General features: G+C 44.1%; 1 protein-coding gene across 1 annotated transcript; it reads right to left on the bottom strand.

Annotated features, from left to right (window-relative positions):
• Positions 1-5,011: 5,011 nt before the first annotated feature.
• Positions 5,012-11,920, bottom strand: BSPH1 (binder of sperm protein homolog 1). Its single transcript, XM_008684650.1, has 3 exons — positions 11,848-11,920; positions 5,617-5,859; positions 5,012-5,283 (listed from the first exon to the last, which is right to left on the bottom strand). Exons 1-3 carry the CDS (start codon positions 11,918-11,920, stop codon positions 5,141-5,143), a joined length of 459 nt encoding a protein of 152 aa, XP_008682872.1. The 3' UTR covers positions 5,012-5,140.
• Between the last annotated feature and the right edge of the window lie 6,828 nt (positions 11,921-18,748).

The raw sequence follows: 18,748 nt of genomic DNA on the forward strand, positions 1-18,748 counted from the left end.
TATAAACCAATAACCCCCGTGTGTGATAGGCTGTAAGTTAGCGGACTTGGCGCGAGTGTGCACACAAAACCCCAGAAGCAAACGAACCAAGGGGGTGAAATATCCTCAAATAAGTATTTGGAGATAGGAAACACATCTTGAATTAGAAATTCAAAAAGGACTAAAATGAATTTTTAAAAATGGGGGAGGGGCATGGAACAAGCAGGAAATGGAGAAAAAAAAATGTAAGTGTCCAAAGTGAAAACTAAATTAAAATGTGGCCAAGGGACAGTAGATCTAAGTACAGGCTCAAGAAGGGGCATTTAAGAAAGGCACGAGGACATCCAGGAGGATGAAAACAAGATAAAAATATAAGGAGTTATAGAGACTGTGATTGAAATAAAGGAACTTACATCACACACGTAATGCGTGTCCCTGAAAAGGAATAACAAGAAAAATCATATTTGCGATACAATCAAAGAAAACGATGCAAAAATAAAAGATGGTTGGAATCTACACATTAAAAGGATCCACTAGGGGTGCCTGGGCCTCAAATGAACATCGGTTCTAGGACCTATATTCATTCTGAACAATGACGGTTAAACCTAAAATTTAACAGGAAAATATTTAACTTAGGGTTAGTTCCCGACCATCACAGCTAACATCACACACAACCACGAACCCCTGAAACCTTTCCTTTAAGATCTGGAAGAAGACAAGGATGCCCACTCTCACCACTTTTATATTCAACGGAGTACTGGAAGTCCTAGCCAGAGCAAGTACGTAAGAAAAAAGAAGTAAAAGGCATCCAAATTGGAAAGGAAGAAGTAAAATTATCTCTGTTCACAGACAACATGATCTTTTTTTTTTTTAAAGATTTTATTTTTATTTATTTGACACAGAGAGACAGCCAGCCAGAGAGGGAACACAAGCAGAGGGAGTGGGAGAGGAAGAAGCAGGCTCCCAGCGGAGGAGCCTGATGTGGGGCTCGATCCCATAACGCCGGGATCACGCCCTGAGCCGAAGGCAGATGCTTAACGACTGCGCTACCCAGGCGCCCCTAGACAACATGATCTTATATGTGGGAAACCCTGAAGATCGCACAGCCACAGAAAATGGTTAGAACTAATTAATAAATTCAGCAAAGTAGCAGGATACAGAATCATCACGCAAAATTCAGTTGCATTTCTCTACGGTAACAGTGAACAATCTGAAAAAAAATTAGGAAAACAAACCCATCTACAATAGCATCAAAAAGAACACAATACTAAGGAATAAACTTAACCAAGGAGGTGAGAGATCTGAACACTAGAAACTATAAAATGTTGCTGGAAGAAATTCAAGACAACACCAATAAATGGAATGATGTCCTATGTTCATGGATTGAAGATTCAATGTTGTTAAAGGTGTCCATATGACCCCCAAATGATCTACAGATTCGATTCAATCCCTACCCAAATTCCAATTTTATATATATATATATATATTATCTGAGCTGTACTCAAAAAATGTAATTGTGATTATTTATATATATAAACTTATTTATATATATATATAAAATTATATATATATATATATATATTTTTTTTTTTCATCTCAGGGGACCGTGAATAGCCAAACATTCTCGGAAAAAAGATAGTTGGAGGTCTCATACTTCCTGATTTCAAAAGCTACAGTTACCCAAACGGTGTGATACTGACATAAAGACAGACCTAGACCAATGGAATAGAATAAATGGAAATTTTCTACAGGGTACTTTTTCCAGCTTCCAGTTCTGAGGCAGTTCAACATCCGTAACTACATTTGTGTTCTTCAAATTGCTAATAGCTTCAGAGCCTGAAACAATGTCCTGCACAAGATTCTGGCCCGTCACTGCAGAACCGAGAACGTCTATATGGTCCTGCACAGGACACGGTAAGTGCCCCGTGAGGAAGTGCGTTCCGGAGAATGAGCCTACCACAGGTGCTCTTTCAGTTCGAGGAAGTGGAATGTGTTCCAGAAGTCACGATGGAGGAGGACTGCTCACGGAAGTCCAGTCTCCCTCCATCACTGTAGCACTAAGGGAGCTGGTTGCATGGCTGGCTGGCTACGCTGTATTTACCAGCTTCTTCTTCGCGACACTCTCTAAGTAGCTGCTTACCCAGGACCCGGGTCTCCCGTCATAAGATGAATTTAGAAGAACAGCTGCCAAAGGAGTCGCCACTGGGATGACAAGATAATACATCGTGGCCACTCTTGGCAGCCTTTCTTGTTGTCCCATTTGGAGAAATGAATAGGGTTGTAAGAACAATCTTTCAAGTCTATCTTTGGCGCCATTCATCTCTGAAATCCCCAAAGGATAGAGCATTTCTCTTTGTGTCCTATTCTAATGGGAGACTAGTGACCTCCAGCGTAATGGCTGATAGTCCAAGGGTGAGGGAACCAACGTGAATGGGAAACCTTTCTGAAAATATTTATTCAAACTGTATCACTCCCAGGACCTGGGGAAAGAATCGCAAGGCATGTTTGGTATCATTGCACTGACGTAGGAGCAAAGCTAACTTAAGCGAGGGCTCTGTCTCATGTTTCTGGAATCTTCCACTCGAATTACTGGATCCCAGGGGTGGTCTGAGTCCTTGAAAATTAATCTTGACTCAGAGCCAGTATTCGGGAGACCCTGGAAAGTGTATGTATTTCCCTTTCTCCTGGACACCGAGCACTGTGCCCCGTTGGGGAAGTCTACCAAGAAGGCTGAGAGTGTATACCTGTGGCGTTACAACAGTGTATGGCTGCACAGTTGTCCAGCTTCCCAATCGTTCAAGGCGCATCGAGACGGCGAACTGATTCATGCCTGGAAATTTGTTAGGAGTTTGGCTCTTTGGCTCTTTGCGCAATGAATAGCAAGCTTTCAGCTGATTTTTTTTTAAAAACCGTGTGATCCATTTGTCACCACTAGATGTCGCTCTGGTCAACGGTTCCCTACGATCCGATCTGTAAGTTATCCCTGGTGCCGGGTATAATGACGGTCACTGTGCACTCAAGGATTAATTGCACGACCCGGGTTCAGTCACAGCGAGACAAGTAAGCCCATTTCAAAGACAGTCCTTTCTACCAGCATTCAAAGACTAGAGAGAGAAGTCAAAAATATTCTTTTTAGGTTTCCTCTTTCTCATGAAAGATTACCGTAAACCTTCTGGGTTCACGAAGACAGTGCTTCCAAACTTTTTTTTAGGGGGCGCCATGACCTACAGTAAGAATAGATTTGAAAATATGATTTGGCACATATATATGAATATTTTTATTGAATTATATTGACACACAGCACTGTATTCGTTTCAGGTGGGCAATGGAACGATTGGACACTGTGTTCATTGCGAAAGGATCACCGCAGTCCGGTCGCCATCTGTTACCATAAAAAGTTAACAAAACATTTTCTTTTCTTGTGATGAGAACTTTCGAGATTCACTCTTCCAGCAACCTTCATACATGCACTATGGCGCCATTGGCCACAGTCACCAGGCTGCTCACCACGTCCCGGGGACCTGTCCATGTACGTATGTGTATATGGCATCCATATCTATTTATAAAATCAGCTTAAAATATCAGAAATAATACCTTGGATACACATGGTCTACTCTGTGATTTCACCTACAGTTCTGCAGCATGTTTATTATTTTTAATTAAATTTTAATTTTTAAATTTTTATTTATTTTAAATATTTTATTTATTTATTTGAGAGAGAGAGAGCTAGCAAGAGACAGCGTCCCAAGATAGAATTCAATTTTATAAATCTTTCTATTTATAGTACCTTTTTTTACATTATAAATTTTTTAAAATCATGGAGATACACACACACACTAAAATTCACTATTTTAACTATTTTTAAGTGTACAATTCAGTGGCATTACTTATATTCAGTGTTGTGCACGGTGAAATAGACTACCATCTATTTCCGAAGCTTTTTATCACCCCAAACTGAAACTTTATATCCATTACCCAGTGACTCCGCATTTCCCTCCTCTTGCCAGCCCCTGGTAACCTCTCACCTACTTTCTGTCTCTATGAACTTGCCTATTCTAGATATGTCATATAAATGGGACCACGCAATATTTGTTCCTTTGTATCTGGCTTATTTCACTCCGTATAATGTTTTCAGGATTCATCCATGTTGTGGAATGTATCAAGTTCATTACTTTCTTTGGCTGAATAATATTCTGCCGTTGGGATTCACCACATTCTGTTCATCCACTGTTGATGGACGCTGGCTTGCTTCCCCCTCTTGGCTACTGTGACTAATGCTGAAAAGAACATCGGCATAGAAATATTTGTCCAGGTCCCTGCTTTCAGTTCGTTTGGGTATATCCATCCCCAGGAGTGGAATTTCTGGGTCACGTGATAAATCCTGCTTCGCTCTTTGATCTTATTACCTTTTAATGTAGTAACAGTCATGACCGTGGAACCCTGTGACTTAGTTAATCCACTTGATTCGTAGTTTCTTTTATTTATTTATTTATTTATTTACTTATTTTAAATCGATTTTATTTATTTATTTGGAGAGAGCACAAGCAGGGGGAGGTGCAGAAGAAGAGAGAGAAGCAGGCTTCCCGCTGAGCAAGGAGCCCCATGCGGGGCTCAATCCCAGGACCCTGAGATCATGACCTGAGCTGAAGGCAGATGCTTAACTGACTGTGCCACCCAGGCGTCCCAAAATAATGCATTTTTAATAGCTTTCATTTTTTAAGAACAGTTCTAGGTTATAGCAAAATTGAGCAGAAGCCACAGAGTTCCCGTATTCCCCACCCCTACACAGGTATAGCCCCCCCCCCAAATCAACACCCGCCCCCACCAGAAAGGGACATTCGTCACAATGGAAGGACCTACACTGACCCTTCATTATTACCCAAAGTCCACAGACTTTTTTTTAAAAGGGCCTAATTTTACCCAATTAACATGTATAAATGCTGAGGCTAGAATATAGGGTTCCAGATCAAAATCTCATCATCCACAATCCATGGCCAAAACCCCAAGTTATTTACAGCTGGATCACCTCCAACTCATATCTTGGGGGAGCGGGGGAAGCCTTACAAGGAGGTCCCATCTCCTCCTTTCACAAAAGAAACTGGAGATTATTTCCCATGAGAACGATTAGACCTTTCCACGCCCCTCCCGGAAAATCTCACCATCAGTCACAGTATTTCCACATCTTGTCCTTGTTATAATGCTGGGTCAGCGAACACCATTTTTTCCCAAACGCGTCCCCATCTTCAGTACATTCCCGGTAGATCATGTGTCTGTACCAGAAGGGAAACACGCATTTTGCAAAGTCTACAGAGAAGAGAAGCAATCAGAAGAGGACGGCTCTCTATGTTGTACCCCCTCTTTGCCATCACTCTCATGCGCGTGCGCGCGCCCCCTCCCCCCCCCCCCCCCCAGCATCATCCGCTCTGCAATATTGGTGGGGGACTGAGGTTTTGCTACAAGCTTTCTTTTCAAGGTTGAAGCTCTCATAATACGTCTTTGGGGCAATGTGATTTTCATACCGTCGGAGACCTGCGCAAAGCTCGTTTTCACAATTAGTCCCTTTTCAGCGCCCTCTCGCGGATCTCATTTAACGGAGATCACCAACCACCCTGAGGTCTTCGGAGGCGAGACACTCACCGTCTTCAGAGCAGTATTTCCAATATCCTTGGTAAGTCTCGTTTAGGGAACACCACTTGTGCTTCGTCGTGAACTTGACGCAGTCATAGAATATTTCATTTTTGTAGTGGAATGGAAAGAAACATTCGCCATCTAGAGAAAACAAACATTCTTGGTCTTTCTCTGGGAGTGTTAGTGGAGCTGTTACAAACTTACTTTCACCCTCCCCTGGTTGCACTGGAATGAGAGCCACTGACTGGGGTTCTGGGGAACATTATTGGGTCGCATTACAGTAGAGCTGTTTGACCCCTACTAATACGGGTTTCTTGTTTTCAACCCTTACTCCGTGTCCCACTTTTCTCCATGGTATAAACGCTCTTGATATATTTTGCTTAGCCTTTGGCCTCAGTTCCAGAAAGCTCTCCTAAGCTTAGAAACGTAAATGTGTTGGGGCGCCTGGGTGGCACAGCGGTTAAGCGTCTGCCTTCGGCTCAGGGCGTGATCCTGACGTTATGGGATCGAGCCCCACATCAGGCATCTCCACTGGGAGCCTGCTTCTTCCTCTCCCACTCCCCCTGCTTGTGTTCCCTCTCTCTCTGGCTGTCTCTCTGTCAAATAAATAAATAAAAATCTTAAAAAAAAAAAAAAAAGAAACGTAAATGTGAGACTTCTCTATTAAACAATTTCCCCTCCATTTCTTTTCTTCACCTTCTTACACACACACACTGTATCTTGCCTGGTTTGCATCTATCCACAGTTTCTCCATGCATATACGGACATCACGTATGCATATACGGACATCACGTATGCATATACGGACATCACGTATGCATATCCATACGCCTATACAGCACTCGTAGAGCCATACGCGTATATGGGCACGCAGGCACAGCTTTTGCGCCCTCCTTAAATGAATCATACTTTATATCCATAACTTGTTGCTAATTTAGCATATCACAAAAATCCTTTCCAACGTATCGTTTTTCCCCCTCCTGTTCTCCATTTAAGACAGTGGTCAGAACTTTCTCTGGAATTGAACTCACCGTCTTTCTCTCTTGCTTCTATTCTTCCTCAGCGAAGGACATCTCTGTCCACCCACTTACGCCAAGAAAGTTATCCAATGTATCCTTTTAACCCTTGTAGCTCCAACTCCTTCCTAATGCCAATTCATAGTCTCTGATGTGGATTTTGCCACATTTACTCAACGTTTCCCTTATTCAGATAGTTTTCCCTCCATATAAAGCCAGAGCAAACTTTCCATATATGTACGTCCTTATGTACCAAAGTATTTATTTCTACAGAATGGAATCCCAAAATGAAGATTATTAGGTTAAAGCAGATATGAATTGTTAATATTGCTGGGTATTGCTTTCTCAAAAGACAATAGCAATTCGTCTTTCCTACCAATGTGCCCTTTGACCTGGATTTTCTTCCCCATGAAGCATGCATACAATTTTAAGGTGTATACCTTTAAAAGAGATGATTCCTGTCTTATTTGAAAATAGATGTTTCAGGGTAGAATGAGCAGGGTCTGAAGCTAGCAAGCATCAGAAAAGATTACTTATTATTACTATTTGATGCATTCTTGGCTGATACCATCCTATTTGTATTACTATAATTGTAGTCTGTTTACATATCTGACAATACAAGGTGTTTCTCCAGCACTTTTTTGGGGGTTATATTCCTAATTACTACTGGACATTTTTCCTATGTGAATTTTATTTTATTTTATTTTATTTTATTTTAAGATTTATTTATTAGACAGAGACAGCCAGCGAGAGAGGGAACACAAGCAGGGGGAGTGGGAGAGGAAGAAGCAGGCTCCCAGCAGAGGAGCCTGATGTGGGGCTCGATCCCAGAACACCGGGATCACGCCCTGAGCCGAAGGCAGCCACTTAACGACTGCGCAACCCAGGCGCCCCTCCTATGTGAATTTTAAAATCAGGTGTTTTCTGTTATATAGGCAGAAATTAAAGAGTAGTGCCAGTAAAGTTCAGGGTGACTCTATGTCTTGTTTTTCTTTATCTGTTTACAAATTGCTTTTATCAAATTTTATGAAAAGAGAAAAAAAGAATTTTTTATCAGGAAAAGTCCCACTGATCTCCCCTTTTTTACAAAATTAAAAGAAAATAATACTGTCATCACAAAAGTTTTCCGATCAACTTACCTTTGACTTCTGGAAAGTGAATTATAGTTTCTGAAAAAGAAAATTTGAAGCTGTTGTTTATTTCACTATTTTTACATCTTTTTTTTTTTAAGATTTTATTTATTTATCTGACAGAGAGAGAGAGACAGCCAGCGAGAGAGGGAACACAAGCAGGGGGAGTGGGAGAGGAAGAAGCAGGCTCATAGCAGAGGAGCCTGATGTGGGGCTCGATCCCAGGACATGGAATAACATTCAGGTTAAGACTGTTCATTTCCAAATTTAAAAAGCAATTCTAATAAAAGAGTTTTTATCAACTCACCTGCAGCTGGTGGATCTTCATCTGAAAGACACAATTTTATTTTATTTTATTTTATTTTATTTTATTTTATTTTATCTTATTTTTTTAAGTACTCTCTATACCCAACATGGGACTTGAATGTACAACCCAGAGATCGAGTCACATGTTCCACTGACTGAGCCCGCCAGGTGCCCCAAAAGACACAATTTTTAGCAAATATTTATTTCACTAGATTTTGCCTTTAGACTAGAATAAAATACAAATATTTTACTACATTATAATCCAGTAAGGATAATATTTTGAAGGAGATGCATCCAAATTTCAGTGGTGCTTATTTTCGGTAGTGTCATTGTGGGTGGTTTGTAATTTTTCCTTTTGCTCTAACTGTATTTTCTGGGGAGCTGTGTGGCGCGTGGCAAAGCTTTTATTTCGATGATAGAGGATTTCTCTCTTGTTTCCAGTAACCATTATTATTTTCTACCCGATGAGACGGAAGACTTATTCAAGTTTGCAATCGATTTTCACGAACAGTAGTGTACTTATATCCACTAAAAAATGGAGACTCTAGTGTCTTGCAAGTGTTGAAATGACAAGAAATCGCCCAGAAAGGGCTAAGGCATTTCATTATAAACGGACTGTCCATTGTTCGCAGATCTTCAACTGCTCTTCTCTGAGACTGGAAGACCGACAGGATCTCAGGGGGTGTGTTTTTGCCTTTACATGTTGAACTGGCAACTTAGACCAAACATGCAACTTTTTTTTTCCTGGAGCAGGAAACACCACATAAAGGCGGCGTTTAGCAATGACTTACTGGTTCACACTTACACGTGTGAAGGATTCCAGTGGGAGGGCACATGCAGAATATAAAAGGACGGTGCAGAGACGTGGCTAAAGAAATACGCTTTCTCAGAATCTTTAGCTCGGTTGTCCCCAGCGAGCTGTGTGACTTTGGGTCCATGACTCAACCTCTCTGTGCCTCAGATTCTCTTCTAAAAAACGAGGGCAATAACTGTACCTGCCTCATGGGACTGTTATGAGGAACCTATGTAGGACGCGTATTATTCTGGTTAACACTAGAAATTCTGTCTGCCATCCACACCGGCGGGGCATGGACAGTTCTGAGTATGTGGGGATGTTTCCATAATAAAATGGGTTAAGGGTTTTTAAAAGAAAACCTGACCTAATCATAGCAGCGAAGAATGACGGAGCGCGCGTGCTGGGGATATGAAACAGTGCAGCTGCTATGGAAAACAGCACAGAGGTTGCTCAAAAAATTAAAAATAGAACTACCATGTGATCCAGCAATCTCACTTCTGGGTACTTATCCCAAAGCCTTGAAATCAGGATCTTGAAGACATCTCTATACTCCCATGCTCACTGAAGTATGAATCCCGAGAGGCAAGACGTGGGCACGACCCGAATGTCCATCCCCGGAGGAATGGATAAGGAGAACGGAGTACGTGCGTGCCTTGGAAATTTACTAAAGAGAAATGCATTCATTAAATAAATAAAATTAGATTGTATCAAAGAGAAGGAACTCCTGCCGTAGGCAACAATACGGATGGACGTGGAGGACATCAGGCTAAGGGAAATAAGCCAGAGGCAGAAGGACAAAAACAGCACGATGCCACTTCCTTTGAGGTATCCAAGGTGCACAGACTCACTCCGTGAATATCAGCTGCTAAATCCAAACACATACACTGCTTCTCTCATCCCTGCGGGTGGTACTGTAATAATGAATGACAGTCTCACCCACGCCGGCTGGCATCCTCCCACATCCCTGTGCCAGGTGTGGGAACTCGGAGCAGCTGAGGCTCAGAGCCTGGCCTGAGGTCACAGAAGAAGCCCGGTTTGGAGGCAGAGAGGCCAAGTGGGGGCTGGACTTCGGAGTCCCTGCTGGAGGGAGGTGGGACAGAGCTGGCTGGGAGGGTGCTCTGCTCTCGGCCAGTAGGGACCTCCGGGAGCGCCGAGTTATCATTCCCCTCGCCTCCTGCCCCATAAAAGAATAAAGGCTCTTGCAATGCAAGATTCATATTTTAGCTCCAGATTTTTGCATTCACGCTGCATGTCGGGGGCTGCTTGCCCGGATGGTCCTCCCTGCAAGGGACCCCACCGCCATGTCCTCGCTGAGTGCACCCCAACAGCTCCTACCCCAACAGCTCCTAACATGGAGAAATTACATTTTGCCACGGCCAATGTCTGGTCCTGGAACAAGATCACTCAACCGGGCCCTCTGCGAAGTCTTGCCAGGTCAATCCCATCTCCATTCTCACGCGAGACACGGAGGCGGTTGAGTTTGCACAGCTCTTCTGTCTCCTCCCCTTCTTCCCACCAGCTGGGGGACTCATGAGTGGGGACACTCTTGCCACTTAATCTCTACATCACGTGCACCTGGCAGGATCCAAGCCTCCCATCTCTTCGCTTCTAAAATGCTAAAATGCAATGCTTTTCATGTTCTGGCTCCGGGATCAGAATGCCCCTTATTCTCGATGGCATGTCATTGCCTCCAGGCCAGTTGCTGTGGGGACTTGGTCATTCATGCCTGCACCGAGGCCACCACCGACACTTGTGGGATGCATGTCAGTGGCTCAAAGGAAACCCCCAGAACTGGGGCTCTTCACACTTGTGTGGGGAGATGGACAGCATGAATAAGCAACATTTCCAAAGACTCAGAAGTGGACTTAGCGTCATGTAAGTGGAAAGACCGTGCCTGGGACTGGTGGGTCATCAAGACTCTGGGCAGCGTGGAGACGGTGTCATGTGGGGAAATGTGACTTCGGTAATTCAGGAGGGCCAGGCACTAAAAGGGGAGAAATTTTAGGACCATCTTAACCAGCCTCTTGCCCTTATATTTTCTTTTTTACGTACATACAAGAGTGACATTTCATGAAAGAAGCGATGTCCCAGACAAAAGTGTGATTTTTCCATAAGCATAAAACGAATATTCTAACAGATAAGAAAGCAGCGGTCATAGCCACACTGAGAACCTCTTTTTTTTAAGAAAGACATTTCTCCACACCGTGTTTGATTTACTTTGCAATGAAAACATGTCCTGAAGAATACTTACACGTAGGACATGCAAGACCATCGTTTTTGCAAAAATTTCTCAAAATAACTGTTTTCACAGCTATGTGTGATTCCCCAGCAGATGTGTAAGAAACGGCTCTGTGATGAAATTCCCTTCTCGTATTGTCATTTACAGCTGTTGAAGGCCACGTGGTTTTGGTAAAGGAATAATACAGACTTGCCAAAACTCAGTTTCATCTTCAAAGACTCGAATACAGGGGCGCCTGGGTGGTGCAGTCGTTAAGCGTCTGCCTTCGGCTCAGGGCGTGATCCCGGCGAACTGGGATTGAGCCCCACATCAGGCTCCTCTGCTGGGAGCCTGCTTCTTCCTCTCCCACTCCCCCTGCTTGTGTTCCCTCTCTCACTGGCTGTCTCTATCTGTCAAATAAATAAAATCTTAAAAAAAAAAAAGACTCGAATACACCATTTAAAATATGGTAGGGGGAGAAGGGAAGTACACGGTTAGCAAGTAATACGACTCTGTCAACAGGGTTTTCCAACTTGCATTCCTATTCTTTCATTTTTGTTAGTCGGATCTTCTTATTTTTGTGTGTTTTTAAAGCCCACCAGTGGCTTGTGTCTATGAAATGGAAATAATTGAAAGATAGAGAGGGTATCTTTTTCTCTCTTAGGGTACGTGAAATTAGGAGGCTTTTACCCTCCATTGCATCTCATATGGCAGAAGATGGGCAAGACTCGGTTTTTAAATGTCCACCCCTGACACTGTCACGTTGTGACTTACCTTCATAGTCAGGACCGATCACACTGTGAAGCTGGCAGACCCAGAGCAACAGCAACCCCACACGCAGGGCCATGCTCCTCCACTCAGCGACTGCTGGTCCACCAGCTGACCCGCAGGGATTTTATCGCCAACTCCGCTGTCTCCTCCCTGTCCCCTCCTCCCTCCTTCTTCACTTCCCTCCTCCCTCTTCCTTTTTCTCTCCAGACTCCTCCTTCTCTCCTCCCCTTCCTTCTTGTAATGCCCCTTCTCCTTCTCAGCTCCCCTTCTCCCCCCTCCCACGTTTCCTATCCCTCCTCCCTCCACTCCTCTCCTCCATATCCTCCCCTTCTCCCCCTCCTCCTTCCCTCTCACTCTTTCTTCTTCTCCTTCATCTTCCTCCCTCTCCCTTCTGTGCCCCAATACTAGACCACCTGCCTCGTATAGGAAGGAATGCAGAAAAAGAAATACACAAGGATTAGGTGAGTCACAACAAGGCATTTCAAGTTGTTTTCATAATCATCAAGGAGCCACGAGCCGTATAGATTCTCCATGTCCTGGACCTTACTGGTCTTTGAAAGCCAGGCCAGGGGCGCCTGGGTGGCTCAGTCGGTCTGCCTTCAGCTCAGGTCATGATCCCAGGTCCTGGAATCAAGTCCTGCATTGGGCTCCCTGCTCAGCAGGGAGTCTGCTTCTCCCTCTCCCTCTACCCCTCCCCTGGCTTGTCCTCTTTCTCACTCACTCTCTCTCTCTTAAATAAACAAATAAAAAAAAAAAAAAAAAAAAGACCGTGGGGCGCCTGGGTGGCACAGCAGTTAAGCGTCTGCCTTCGGCTCAGGGCGTGATCCCGGCGATCTGGGATCGAGCCCCACATCAGGCTCCTCTGCTATGAGCCTGCTTCTTCCTCTCCCACTCCCCCTGCTTGTGTTCCCTCTCTCGCTGGCTGTCTCTCTTTCTCTGTCAAATAAATAAATAAAATCTTTAAAAAAAAAAGACCGTTACACACTTGCAAGTCCTAATCCACTCATGCTTGCCTTCATCTCTGTTCCATGTCAATCACTCCTGCAAGGCACGTCACCAGTGTCCCACTCTGTAAATATTTCCTCAGTCACATTTTCTTTGTTATCAGCCATGTGAGATCCAAGAATCCCTCAGACAGTGGATGAAGGAGACAGTTTCTCATGAGCACATCTTGCTGGCTATTTTTAATTTCTGTGATTTCTGTGTGTGGGAGTATTGCTGAGTGGGCTAAGAATCCACACACATCCCATATTATCACTAAACCTTTGGGCAGACGAATATAATTCAGGGAAAACTTTTTGACTCATGCATTTTCTGAAGTTTTTATGTTATTTAATTATTCATTTAAGTAATCTCTATACCCAATGCAGGACTCGAACTCATGACCCTGAGATCAAAAGTTGCACGCTCTTCCGACTGACACAGCCAGGCACCCCCTTACTCATGTATTTTCTAGAACATTGCTCAAATGCTTGAGTAAATCTCAAAAATCTTCAACTATAAAAATTTCTTGGCCATGTACAGCAATAATTTAAAAACTTATCTAAATTATTTTGCCTCCACAGACCCAAAAGAATGTTTTTCTCAAAATGTCTTGTAAAATCTGATACTTTGAGGTTTGATTGGTGAGAACAAAATGTATTAGGGTATCTCATTTAAAAACTGATATTTTTTATTATATCTAGAAAGAAAGATGGTTTCACATCATTAACAGTAAGAGTGCCCAAACTGTTATTATGCTTTTAATTTATGCTCATGCTATTGGAAGGGTTCTGAAACAGGATATTTTGGAAGACGGGTGGCCTATAGGGAAGAAAAGTGATTCCTAAGGATTTTGTTTAATAGTGTGAATGTGAAATACCAAGCAATTGTGTAGATGGAGAAATGCATAAACACTTAATCTCTACTGTTCTTTTTTTCTTTTTTAAGATTTTATTTATTCATTTGACAGAGAGAGAGACAGCCAGCGAGAGAGGGAACACAAGCAGGGGGAGTGGGAGAGGAAGAAGCAGGCTCCCAACGGAGGAGCCTGATGCAGGGCTCGATCCCATAACGCTGGGATCACGCCCTGAGCTGAAGGCAGATGCTTAACGACTGTGCTACCCAGGCGCCCCCACACATTCCTATTTTATTTATTTATTTATTTATTTATTTATTTATTTATTTATTTTTAAAGATTTTATTTATTTATGTGACAGAGAGACAGCCAGCGAGAGAGGGAACACTGGCAGGGGGAGAGGGAGAGGAAGAAGCAGGCTCCCAGCCGAGAAGCCCGATGTGGGACTCGATCCCGGAACGCCAGGATCACGCCCTGAGCCGAAGGCAGACGCTTAACGACGGCGCTACCCAGGCGCCCCCATACATTCCTATTTTAAAACAACGAGAGGCCGGGGGCGCCTGGCTGTCTCTGTCGGTAGAGCACGCAACTCTTATCTCGGGGCTGTGGGTTGGAGCCCCATGTTGGGTATTGAGATGACTGAAGAATAAAACCTTTAAAAACAAATAAAATAAGGTATGGTTGAGAGAGCAAGAGAGGCAGGCTGATGGACTAAGAGAGAAGAAGAAAGAGGGAGGGGCAGAGCCAAATGCACAGATTTATGGGTATACACACACGTATGTATCCAGGCACACGAGTGTGCACATATATACAGTGAGACATTCAAGTCAGAATGACACGCAGAGGGGCGCCTGTGTGGCTCAGTCGTTAAGTGTGTGCCTTCGGTTCAGGGCGTGATCCCAGGGTCCTGGGATCGAGCCCCACATTGGGCTCCCTGCTTAGCGGGAAGCCTGCTTCTCCCTCTCCCACTTCCCCTGCTTGTGTTCCCTCTCTCGCTGTGTCTCTCTTTGTCAAATAAATAAAATCGTTAAAAAAAAAAAAAAAAAGAATGACATGCAGAGACTGAACAAAACCCAGAGACCGAGAGAGATAAAGAGGAGGGAAAAAGAGACGGCGCAGAGAGCAAAAGGGAGGCGAGGAAGAAAGATGGTACAGGAGAGGCTGAGAGAGAGTGGATCTTCATGACACGGAGAAAGAAGGAAAGGCAGAGACAGAGATAGGAAGTAGAAGATGGAAAGGAGGCCGTGTCAGAAGACGAAGACCTTAAACCTCTTTTCCGGAAGACCCCCAAACCTATGAAATGAGAACCTGGCACCGAAGTGACAATAAAATGAGACCCCAGACTCAGCTGCTCCAACTCCCCCTTTCTCCACCTGTTTGCTGTATGGTTTCGGCATGTCCCTGAGCACATCTGTGCCTCCATTTCCTCGTCCTTAAAACCAAGGGGTCCTACCTGTGATCAACGGTAATATTTGGTAAATCTCTACGGTGTCAGTCGTGAAAGATACCAAGACAGGGCTGAGGACTTTTTACAAAACTTCCAGAATGATCGAACAGAATTTAAAAATGAGGAAAAATGAGATGATGTGTTTCAGAGAGCTGGTGGTTTGGGTTCTCCCACGCTTCCCTTCTCACTAGAAAATTCTAGGACTCTTGGTCTGGCGTTATTCACCTAAAACCTGTCCGCTTCCTTGTAGCTGCATTTCTTCTCTGTTCATTAATATTCCTGCTCATGACCCCAGCCCCTGCGAGATCCCATTAATATACACATGGTTGGATTTTATGGGCCTTACGGATATGCATGAGCTTGTCCTGGGCACCATTAACCATGGGGCTATCCCGTCCAAACCACCACTTACAGAAAATCCTCGTTGGGGGAGCTGCAGTGTCTTCCTACAGACAGGTTGGAGCCAAAACGGTCGAGCCTGTCCCCAAATAATCCCGAGATTTGGGGAGCACAACCTTAAAGAGGGCTCGTGGAGACAGCTAGGGCCGAGAAGGACTCTCTCAAAGGTACACCTCAACCTAGAAACTTGGGAGGGGTGTGAGCAGTGGGACCTGGGGGCCCCCACAGCAAAGAAGGAGGGTTTAGGGCTGCGCTGTCTTTTGCAGGAAAGATAACATGAGCCGTAACTATCATTGTAAGTTTTACAGTAGCCATATTTTTAAAAAAGTAAGAACAGGTGCAGTTTATTTTAATTATATTTTTGTTGAACCGTGATATCCAAAATATTATCATTTCACATACGATCAACAGAAAAAAATTTAAAGAGATATTCAGCTGCTTTTCTTTTTCATACTTCATCTTCGGAACCAGTAAGTATGTTATACTTACAACATGGGGCAATGGGCACTCAGCACATTTGAGTGCTCAAGGGCCACAGGTAGCTGGTGGCTGTCGTACTGGACAGGGCTCTGGAGCTCCGGGAAAGAAAGGCCAGAGAAAGTGGGGAAGGGGAACATGCGGGCAGATTCCTTTCTCTGTTAAGAAACTCGAACGTGTGGCTGAAGCCGCCCCTGGCTGGCTTCAGGCTGTTGGAGCTATGTAAAGCTATGGAAGGCTGTCTGTACCCCAAGTTTGGGGAAAAGAGATGGGAGAAAAGAGAACTAGCCCGGACAAATTGTCTAAGTTCCTGGTAGTCAACTACTCTCTTCATGGTCCCATGAGTCTTTGCACACCGCTAAGGTAAGCCTCAGTCTCCCTGTTTCATGGAGGAGAAAGCTGAGATTCAGACGTCTTTTTAAGGTCCTGTCACTGCTCCCTCCAAAGGCGGCCTGAAAACGTAATAGAAGGGGTGCGTGCGTGTGTGTGTGTGTGTGTGTGAGAGGGTCTCACACTGAGATTTTGTTTCACACATGGAGTCATCATCTGCTGGCAAAGAGTGGAAGGACTCAATATTTTGAAGCCACACTAAAGGTTCAGTGAACTTACGCTCATGAGCTCCTATAATTCCCACAATAGCTTCCATAGTTAGATTTTTATCTCCACTTAACAGATGAGAACTTGGAAACTGGAGATCAGAGAGGTCAAATGATCTTCCCAAGGCCACCCAGTAGATATATGGGAGAGGTGGGCTATGAACCCTGGTTGGGTGCCATTCTGTTCTCATAGCTCCATTGTGACATTTCTGGCTCAAGAGAACCAGCAAGCGGAGGTGGTGGGCTAGGCTGCCCCCTGGTGACCTCTCAGCACCTTAATACTACCTGGTGTGGCTGTTCCATGTTGGGCGATAGATATTGGTGCCCATGTCTTATGTCTGACTATTGAGGTCAGAAATCACGTCCAGTTCCTCTTGGTAGTTGCCACTGTTCTATAATAGATGGTAGGGTTCTGGAATACCTATTAGATGGATGGATACAAAAGTGGATGGTAGAAGAACGGATAGACAGATGATGGATGGGTGGATGGGTGGATGATGGATAGAGAGTTGGATAGATGGATGGAAGGATGGATGATGGATGGATGGATAGATGGATAGATGGATGGTTGGATGGAAAGATGGATGGATGGATGGATGGATGGATGGAAAGATGGATGGATGGTTGGATGGAAAGATGGATGGATGGATGGATGGATGGATGGATGGATGGATGGATGGAAAGATGGACGGATGGTTGGATGGAAAGATGGATGGATGGATGGATAAAATGATATTAACAATGAAGAATATCATTAAGCAGAGAAAGCATTTCCTAGAAGGTAACATTTTTTTTAAAGACTTTATTTATTTATTTGACAGAGAGAGAGCGTGTGTGCACAAGCAGGGGGAGCAGGCAGAGAGAGAGGGGGAGAAGCAGGCTTCCCACTGAGCAGGGAGCCCGATACGAGGCTCGATCCCAGGACCTTGGGATCATAACCTGAGCCTAAGGCAGATGCTTAACCGACTGAGCCACCCAGGGGCCTCTAGAAAGTAACATTTTCGGAGAAGTTTGGAAGACAATAAATAACAAAAAGTAAAAGAAAGAAGAAAATCATAGAACGTTCCCCAAATAAACTTACTTAATGAGTTAATTACTGAAGGCCTAGCATGGTGAAGGGGAGACTGGCTGATATTATCATCATCGTCATCATCACCATTAGTGGGCAACATTTACTGTGATCTTTCTCCATGGCAGACACTGTGCTAAGTATTTTGTATCTTTTATCCGATCTAGTCGTCCCAACAGCCCTGTGGAGTCAAAATGAGTCCTGTTTTATGGACGAGTAAGATGTTAAGTGCCTTGCTCATTGTCACTCTGGCCTGCCATCCCTGAAGCATCCACAGAGGCTCTCAATCCCTGTGAAATGGGGCACCAGGGGGCCCCTGGCACTCTGCTCTGCTCTGTGGGTGTTTGCTAGATCTGGTCCATAATAGCTACTTCTGAAAACTAATCCACTCTAAAGCCAGTCCTCTATATGGATTTTAATTTCATTAAATGGCCTCATCTTGCTTCATCCAGGATGCTCTTTTTTGTTTTCCTGACTTCTTTTTAAGATTTTATTTATTTATTGGACAGACAGAGAGACACAGTGAGAGAGGGACCACCAGCCGGGGGAGTGGGAGAGAGAGAAGCAGGCTTCCCGTTGAGCAGGGGCTCGATCCCAGGACCCTGGGATCATAACCTGAGCCGAAGGCAGACGCTTAACGACTGACCACCCAGGTGCCCCTGTTTTCCTAAATGTTAACTATTTGCACATTCATGTGTGAGCGTGTGTGTATCCATACACCTGCACATAGGTGTATAAAGTGTACGTACTTGTGTATACGTGTATATATATGCACCTGTAATGTATACGCATATTATATACGTATACACGTGCATACACATAATTATTGTTTTTAATAATAAAATCATCTATGGTAAAAAATTTAAACGGAGAGTCTCAAAATTGCCCATAGCTGCTCATTCTCACTCCTCAGAGATCCTATCCACCAAAAATATGGTGACAACGGCAGGACGCCAGCTCCAACTATCCCACGGCCCAGGACAAAGGGTCCTCCACAGCCTTCGAATGTGCCGGTGCTCAAGGAATAACTTGGTCCTAACCTGAATGTTCCAGACGTGGGTGTCTGGCTATTACGGCTC

Source organism: Ursus maritimus, unplaced genomic scaffold (assembly GCF_017311325.1).
Source record: "Ursus maritimus isolate PB19 unplaced genomic scaffold, ASM1731132v1 scaffold_19, whole genome shotgun sequence".
Lineage (NCBI taxonomy): Eukaryota > Metazoa > Chordata > Mammalia > Carnivora > Ursidae > Ursus > Ursus maritimus.

Excerpts from the sequence above, each read along its gene's own strand:
- BSPH1 (XM_008684650.1), bottom strand. The coding sequence starts at position 11,920 with ATGGCCCTGCGTGTGGGGTTGCTGTTGCTCTGGGTCTGCCAGCTTCAC. Across the intron at positions 5,860-11,847 it reads GATCGGTCCTGACTATGAAG|AACCCCAGTCAGTGGCTCTC; the intron begins GTAAGTCACAAC and ends AATGTTCCCCAG. Across the intron at positions 5,284-5,616 it reads GAAATACTGCTCTGAAGACG|ACTTTGCAAAATGCGTGTTT; the intron begins GTGAGTGTCTCG and ends TCTTCTCTGTAG.